This window comes from Gavia stellata, chromosome 2, assembly GCF_030936135.1.
Source record: "Gavia stellata isolate bGavSte3 chromosome 2, bGavSte3.hap2, whole genome shotgun sequence".
NCBI classification, from domain to species: Eukaryota; Metazoa; Chordata; class Aves; order Gaviiformes; family Gaviidae; genus Gavia; species Gavia stellata.
The window spans coordinates 62,966,965-62,975,879 of NC_082595.1; the positions used below are offsets into that span (position 1 = coordinate 62,966,965).

At 47.2% G+C, this 8,915-nt stretch overlaps 1 protein-coding gene across 1 annotated transcript in view; it reads right to left on the minus strand.

The window, feature by feature from the left end:
• Positions 1 to 4,935, minus strand: part of SOBP (sine oculis binding protein homolog) — a 115,940-nt gene extending 111,005 nt beyond the window's left edge. The window contains exon 1 of the mRNA XM_009820633.2: positions 4,799 to 4,935. Within this exon, the coding sequence (XP_009818935.1) occupies positions 4,799 to 4,894 (96 nt within the window). The 5' untranslated portion in view covers positions 4,895 to 4,935. The remainder of the gene's footprint in view (positions 1 to 4,798) is intronic.
• Positions 4,936 to 8,915: the final 3,980 nt, after the last annotated feature.

An 8,915-nucleotide genomic window follows, 5' to 3' on the forward strand; every position in this document is an offset into this window, starting at 1 on the left:
ACTTACATGCTAGGCAGTAAAAATATAATCACATTTATTCCTGCTTTAGGATTCATTTCATCGTAACAGTACACCTACAGCTTGATTTTTTACATTGCAATGCATCATTTTCCCAAATCTTCACTAATTAATACATTCTGAAGCTAAGCCACACTTCTCTTTCCATCTTAGACCTCTCGCCTTTCCTTCTCTATGAACCTTATACACAGGGGGCAAGGCCTGGCTTCACTGAACGAGGCCTGGCAAACACGGCGGCAGGAAACGCAGGGGAGAATGAGTCTGTCAGACTCATTTTCTTCTAGGTTTTACCGCTGAATGTTTATTTCAGATCTGGGAGGAAGCACAGTGGCTCCATTCCATTTCCTTGCCTGCATAACCCACTCGGTGCAGAGCCCCACAATTTCACTTTTCACTTTCACCACACCAAGGAAATAAAAATGTTGCTATAGTCACAATACGAACTTGGATTTATTTTCTTTACCGGCCTTCACTTTCGCTGCTTATTTGTGTTGTCGCCATATTGAATTTCATGCTTAGACCTTTATGCTATCAGAGAGCAAAATTTCTTGATGCTTTAATTTCCTTTGTCCTCCCATGTACGCGTTTGGCTCTGTAACGCCCACTTTGTCTGGGGAAGCACTACTTCTGCGCTGCACAGGTAGGTGAGGCTCCCTGCGCAGACAACGCAACTCCCTTCTGCAGCCATCCCACAAAACTCCTTCCACACAGACTCCGCAAAAAAAACCCCCGCCTCAGTCTCCTGAAATAGTACAATTGATAAAGTCTGTTTGCTTTTCCACTTTCCCAAAGACGTTTTTGCTTTTCAGGAGAGAAGGGAGGAGTTTCCTTGGAATCTTCTGAGCGCTCCGAGCGATCTGGCTCGCTCCAGGCGCAGCGCTGCTACGCCCGCTCCACCGCTTTCCTCCTTCTGACAGTAGTACTTTTAAATGCCAAACGGGGAATATTAAAACACTAAACTGAAAGATCTTGTGATGAGTTTACTATTAAACTATAACAGATGGGGCTGTCTTAAGCTCTAGGCATCAGGAACGAAGCCCAATTTTAGATACAAATTAGTTATTGAGAATATTTATAGATGGTAAACTCCTTGGGCACATGGAGCAGCCCTGTGAAATTACAGCGCAAATTAATTGCTCGCCTTTCAACTGACAGAGACACGCAGATACATTGTCTTGTTTGTTCAGGAGACCTTCCAGCGCAATCCAGTACTGGATGTAACTTCACTTCCCAACATTGCGGAGCATCTATCCGTTCCTCCTGAGCAGCGCTGCTGCCTGGCAGCAGGATGGCAAATGGAAATAAGCTGAGGAGGGGTGGGTGGGGAAGCCATCACCACGCCTTGACGAGTGCTTTCATCAATTAAACTGTAAAAAATATTTTGGTCTTAAGATAGTACTGGGTTCCCTGATTAGGATAGCTTTGGATCTATTAGGTGTTCGTTTCTCGCCAGCGAGTGAGAAATGGCACTGAACTGCCTTTCAGAATAACTAGCTGCTCTTCTTCCAGAGCGTGAGGTGAACAGTGCTACCTCTGGAACAAAAAATGGAAAGTATCGTCTGAAGGAGGAAGGGGGACAAAAGAAAAAAACGACTAGAAAAAAAGAAAGAGAGGCTGTGAAGGTCGCAGCAAAACAAAACAGTTCTTCCTGAATGTATTTTTCATTGAAATGTAATATCAGAAAACTGTGCAGAGTCATGTACTTTTTGCACACAACATTGTATCAAATTAAAATTTGTTATAACCACCATGTACATTAGGCTAGTGATAACAAAAATGTAACTTAATATCTGGCATAAGGAAAGAGCAAGCAACCTGAATATCCATCCACTCATGTCAAAACTGAGCTGTGACACTACTGTTGGAAGACACCAAACCAAGCAGTTAGGTGTTGTGATCCTTCTCGAGTAAATATTTGACTGTATCAAACAGCAAATCTTGAAGGAAGTCTCTGTGATGAGGTAATTTTATTGCTCATTCATAGCGCCCTGCATTTGCTGTACTTAAAATAGACACTCGTACCAATGGCCTTTTTATTACCCAAAGGGAAAAAAAAAAAAAATTTAAAAAAAAAAAAATCACATATACACCCGTCCTTTTTCTTTCTGCTAGCAAAGGGAGGCAATTTGATCCAATGTGGGCTGAAACCTGAGTAGGTCACTGTACACCATGATAAAATTCCCTAATCCCTGAGCCAAATTTCCCTGAGGGGGCCCTCCTACTTCTCCTTCACTTTCCAAGCTGACTTTTCCATTCCCTCTCTCGTCTTTTCCTCCCCTTCATCTCTTTCATTTCCCCTACCTTAAAGCCTTGATATCTGATCTGCTGCTGATACTCGGGTTACAGTTTTTACAGCTTAGGCTGTCTATTGCTGTATACATTCCTTTCTTTCTGCTCCGCCGTGATTACTTACCAGAGCTTATTTTACACTGGTCCAGATGAAAGCAGTTCAGATGAAGGGAAACAGTCAGCCTGTTTGAACATTACAGATACGAACCTACACAAGGGCACATTGTGCTCCCTGTCATTTTGCTGCAAACATTTTGCACAGTGTAACCAATTTGTTACATTATTGTATTCCTCGGGTTTACGCAGAACAACTAGACATCTTAATTCATCAGTAAAGAGAAAGAGTAAATGATTGCCACCAGATTTTAACTTTCTCAGCCAGTCAAAAATTCAAACCACTTTTTTTTCCCCCTCCCTCTCTTTCCCCTTCTTGGATGAAAGCAGCCAACTGTCCTACTAAAAATGCATGGCATATATAGCACAGCTTACATCGAAAGGTGGCCTGTGTTTTCTGAAAGGTTCTGCCATCAGCTATCTCACTCTCGACCAGAAATCCCATCGGTTCAAAATGCCGTTTCTACCCGCCTTTAATTTTTAAGCCAGCTGAAATCTTGAGGTTTCTAACCTTAAGCAGCTACCCATGACTAAAAAAGAGAAACTCTCTACGCGAAGGTTAACGCCAGTGCTTAATACCAAAGTATTAGTTTAAAATTGTGTAATTTTTCTCCTTCACACAATGTTGTTTTTGTTTCTTCCTCACCCTTTCAGACAAACATCTGTTATACTGTAGAAGAACAACTATCTCCCAAACCGCTGAGTGTGCCTGCAGCCAAAGTAAACAAAACAAACCCAGAGGATCCAGCACAGTCAGCCTTTATATGCAGCCAGGATAACATTTCACATGTTTTGATTAAAATTAGCTAATTTGTAATGCTAGAACCTACGAAACTTAAAAGCTGCAATCCATATAGATCGCATTAGGCGATGCTCTAAGGGGCCAATGCCCTATACTACAGACCTCTGCAGTCCTCAAAACTATGTAGGATTACGATGACCAATGACTCTTACTCTTCAGTTCCTGCACAGAGCCCTCTCCGAAAATAGGATGTGTCATGTATCTCGCAAAGAATAATACCACTCCTCGGGACCTGAAACTAGTACGGTTTGTTCCCAGAGAGATACACCGACACGTTATTTTGTTCGTTCCCCTCACACTGCTCTTGTCCACATTTCCAGTTGATGTGCATACAGAACTGTGTACATGCTCCCTACGCAGGCAGCAGGAGCAAGAATGCCTGCCTTCGGCAGGAAAGGGCACCTAACCTAAATCAGTGGTGTGCAAGAGGGGAGAGGGGAGGGGACTGTGCATTCCCGTTTAATTTTACATGGGGAGATCAATGCTCCGGAAAGCAAAGGTATTTTCACTAGGCGTCATGCATATTTATATACTCGCCTATATAGTATACACACTATGCGAATGTCTGACATTTTCCAGGCAGCCCTCCGCTTACAATCAGCCTTTTAATAAATTACATATTCAAATTAAACGTCAGCAGCTTTATCTCATAACCAGACTATGCCGTTTTAGTCACTTTATCTGCGCATTAAACAACAACAACAAGTTCAGCTGAAGTCTCGCAGTACGTTGTTCCCAACTTTGGGGAATTAGAGACGTAAAACAAACAGACAGGGAACAGACGTGGAGAACAGGCGCAAAAATTAGGACCGCTCGAGCCTGGGGCAGCGACCTAATGATAAAAGAAGTCCCAAAATAACGTTTTTGTGCGATCGCAGCCATCCTAACATCTGGAGCAGCCGCCTCCAGCGCTACCTCCAGAGCACAGCTGGATTGGCACCGCTTCCTATCGGCAGAAGAGCCCTCCGCACGACAAACACTTCCACGGAAAGCAGCCCTCGGACAGCCGCCTCTGGGCAACACCTCTGCCGCTGTGGCAACTGCGAAGCGGAGCACGTAGAGCAGAGGAGGAGGCGAGAGGGAGAAGGGGAGGAAAAGGGGGTCTCCGCGCTCAAGCGCGAGAATGATGCGCGGCTCAGACCGTAACATTTCACTCTGACAATTTAATTACACAGTTGCAGCTGGCTACTGAAAAAGGAGAGAAATACAGTGTTTAAAAGAGGTCCCTTTCTTTCCTAACTTTAGGGCTTCCCAGCTACCTGAGGAGACGGCTGTAGAAAGAAAAAAAAAAAAGAAAAAAGAAAAAAAAAGGCTCATCACTAGCACCCAAGGAGCTTAAAAGCCCAAGGAGGGAGAGTTATTTTTAAAAAATAAATAAATCAAAGCTGGTCAATGAACAGGATTTGCAGCCTGTGAATTCGTCTCTGTTTTCAGCCCAGGAGGCGGAGTTGAGACACATTCAGTGCATCCTACAAAAAAAAAAAAATGACAAGAGATCCTTTCTTATTTCATTTCCATGCACGGAGGCGGGGGGCGGGGGGGACCCCCGCTCCCTTCCCCATCACAGGCACCTACCTTCATCTCCTCGTTGATCTCCCGCTTCACCGGGTGAGCCGGCTTCCTGCTCCTTTTATTTTCGGGAGGTCTCCCTTCTTTCTCCATTTCTGCCATTTTTTGCGCCTACTTGGTGGTGGAGATGAAATGGCTGCTGGTGCTCTGGGGGGGCCGGGAGGGGCGCGGGGGGGGGGGGCGGCGGCGGCTCTCAGTGGTGGCAGGCGGCGCCGCGGAGGGCCCGGGGGGAGCGCGGCGGCGGCAGCGGCGGCGGCGGCGGGCGGGCGGGGGGCGCGGGCGGGCAGGGGCGCGGGTGCCCCGGCGAGTCAGCCATCTTCTGCCTCGCCGCCGGCCTGCATGGGAGCGGCGCGGCGCGGCGGGGCGGCGGGGCGGGCGGGCGAGAGGCAGCGCGGAGCGAGCCGGCCCCGCGCCTGCTGTGGCGCTGCTGGCGGGCTGCCGCGGAGGGGGCGGCGGAGGGAAGGGGGAGGCCGGCCTCGGCCCGCCGGCGGGCGGGGCTTGCCGGCACCGAATCGGCCGCCGCTGCCCGCCATGGGAGCCGGGGGGGGGGGGGGGGGGGGGGGTCGTGCCGAGCACCGGGCGGAGCGGAGAGGAGCGGAGGGGAGGGGGCGGCGCGCCCCCGCCCCCAGCCGCGGTGGGGGAGGGGGCCGTGTCCCCCCACGCACACGCGGGGGGGTCGGCCCGGGCTGCCCCCAGCGCCGCGGAGCCGCCGCCGTGCCCCCCCCCCGCGCGTGGCCGGCCCGGCCCCCCGCGCTCCCCCCGGCGCCGGTCCCGTCCCGGCCCCGCCGCAGTCAGACGGGGCTCTCCGCCGTGCCGAGGGTTGAGTACTCCCGGTTTTCCCTGTATCTGCGCCTGGGAGGTGAGGATGAATGGTTTGGTGGGACGCGCTTCAGCGGCGAGGTGCTGGGTTACAGTACACACCGTGGGGGATACATTGATTATTCCTGGGTTGTGCTTTCCCGCTCCCTGGCAGTCCCTAATTACCCGATACAATACAATACGGTACGGGGGTGTCCATTGTTCCGTTAGTCAAAATTGTAATTGTACGGGGTTTCTCATTATGACTGCGGTACACCTTAAAATTATACATTTTTTTTAAAAAAACCCCGCAGTCGAAAGATAAACGGTGTTCCGTGTGGGTATGAGTAGGCTCCCCATAAAAATCTCTGTTTAGCCTGTCAGAGATAAGTTCGTTTTGCGTGCAACAATGTCTAATTTACATTCTCTGTTTCTGAAGCTTAAATCACTGAGATTTTTCAGTATGAAAAGTTGAGCACAACTCCTTTGCTCGTTTCGTGACTAAAACGAGCCTTGCTTGCCTGCTTCAGATGGCAGAGAGATTAGAGACACACAGCACATTTTCCCCCGTGGCATTGAAAATCAGAAGAAACTGGGATTTTGCATGGTCTTAGCTGTTAGAGCAGCAAGCATCGGAAGGTGAGATGGCAACCAGACCCTCGGTCTGTAAAATCTTAGCGCCCATCCGCAGCGGTAAGGTCCCAGCTGTTGCGAAGCAAAGGTGTTGCCACTCCCCTCGCTGCCTGAAAGAATCAGGCAGATGTTGGAAAAAACAGATCTGATCCTTCGTTTTCACAGAGCAGCAGGACCCCGTAGAGACCCTCGAGAAGGCTCTGCCAGCAGCGAGGAGCTGCAGGAGCCAGCCGCAGAAGGGGTCGTGCTGTGGGCTCGGTCCGTTCTGCGCACCCCAGGAACGCAAGGTCTGGCCTCAGACTCGCCAGCAGCAAGCGTGAGAAGAAACCGAGATTTATTTTTTTCTTGCCTGCAATATTTTAAAATACAGTGAGTTCTGAAACTTGGGGAAACTAACTTGTGGCTCTACAGGTAACCTCCGAAGGATGGTGCTCAGTAGGGAGGTTTCCCTCCTCCTGTGCCCCACCACCACCACCAGCAACCTCACCTCTATGTTTTGGTCACCGTATTCTATTACAAACGAATCGGTACCGCTGAACTCTCAAGTACAAGAGATACTCCCAGAATCTCAATGTATTCTCTCACACAGTAGGGATAAGACAGGCAGCGCAAGGGGAAGTTGCTTATAAACACAATCTCACGTCGCCTCAGAGCTCTTTGAAACCTTTAGCTGGAAAAAGCAAGCCAACGCCAGTTCTGCTTTGAATCGCCACCACCTTGCTGATAAGCTATTCTAATGAAAAAGGCAAAATTAATTCTTGCGTTAGGAACTTACCACTAGTTTCTCTGTAGAGCTGATAGCAGAGTTTTAATGAAAACCTTAGAACTTCTGCTAAACAGAGTATTGCCTCAAATGGTTCTTGTTCAGGGAAACATCTGAAGGCTACTTCTCAACACTATATAAATTGTAATAAAGCACTGTTTCACTGCATAGATTTAACAGACTGAGCCGATAATCTGACAAAAAGATTAATCCTGAACTCCCAACATAAACAGAACTTCCTTTAATATTGGAAGGGACTTTGGAAAGTGGAACCGCAAGCCCAAATAATGCAAATTGTCTTCAGCAGGTTACAGTGAGCAGACCAAAACGAATGTTTTCAGGATCAAATCTGTCATTCCGGTTTTCCTGACTAACGATTTAAGGTCTGGTTGTAAACTGAGCTCCTCTCACTTCTCTTGCTACCAACCCTGAACTCTGATCCTCACTTCTCGACCACCGAAACTAGTGGCTTTCAGCTGGTTTTTTTTCCAGTTGCACACTCTGAATACTTCTAAAGGGAGATGTGAACTTACGTCTCCGAACAGTAGGCTCACTTTTCTCAGCTACTTCTGGTAAGCTCCTTTAAAACAGCCTCCAGTCCTCCAGTACTTCATCAACCACCAGATGAAAGCCATATCCTGTTTTTCTCGGCATCTAATATAGCCTTTGGATTGATACAACAGTTCTACCTCTCTGTGTCCTAATAATAATATCTCTTCATCTGACAGCAAATTATTTCTGCAAGTGTCACGATTCCTATATTTCTAGAGCTGTTATTACCTTTACATATTGCATATTATTATACGACATATTCTAGGGAAGTTGTTCTTCTAGTGATAGCATATGGAGGACCATCAACTGTCAACGCAGAAGTTCACGCATTTGGAGTGCTCAGACGTTATCTGACACACATCGTAGATACTGAAATAAGTTTCGGAAACTGTCTCATTATTCCACTTGTTACTGGGGAGGGCATGACTAACAAAAAGGAACACTTTCAGGTTTTAACTGTAGGTCATGAACTCGCAAGGGGGGGCAGAATATCAGAATCTATGGGAGCCATGACTTTGTCAGTCATACAATGGCATTGATCTGAACGTCTCCAAAAAGTTATGAGAAAATAAATCTGGTATTTACATTACAGAGACCCTAACATTAAATACATTTACTGAACTGTGACAGCACGTATTTCTTGTGTGAAAATCTGTATTTTTGGTAAAGAAACCTGGTTCACCAGTGCTCTATATGGATTCTGCAAACACCTTGAACAGGTGAATAAAGGTGGCTGATTGGATCCATAGGGCTGCTCGCATTTATTCTACCAGAGCTGCTGGGGTACATGACGTCAGTAAGCAGTTTATCAACCAAAGGTGAAATCTGACCCTGTGGAAATCAGTGAAGATTTTCTTCTGAGTTTAATGAGACCAAATTCCTTGTGAAATTTCCAAGGTGATTTTAAATCAGCCTCTTATATAGTATGCATTGGAAAGCAAGAATCCCATTTTCTTTTTAAAAAAAAAATGCAGGGTTTTCAAAATACATTTCCATTCTTATTCAAAGCAAAAATAAGAAAATGAGGGGGGAAAAAAGCTTCATACTCCTTATTGTAACTCATCTTGAAAGGGAGTAGGAACTGCGTATCAGGCTTCCCACAATGAGTGCGTGCTCTAACCACAGCGCAATAGAGTAAGTTTCTCACTGTCTTGCCTGTGGAAGGGTTTTGGGGTGGTTTTTTTTTGCTTCGCTCATTGGTTACTTTCAAAGTTGGGAAGAAAATAGCCCTGTGATCTGTCTTTCGGTGGCCGCTAAGTCACCTGCAAGACTGAGGTTGAGGTCCCTGCTGTATCCGAGACACAGCAAGAACCTGAGCTTTTCCTTCCGTTGCCCAAGCGCGTGCTTTACGCACAAGGCGCTTTGCCAAGCTCCGTG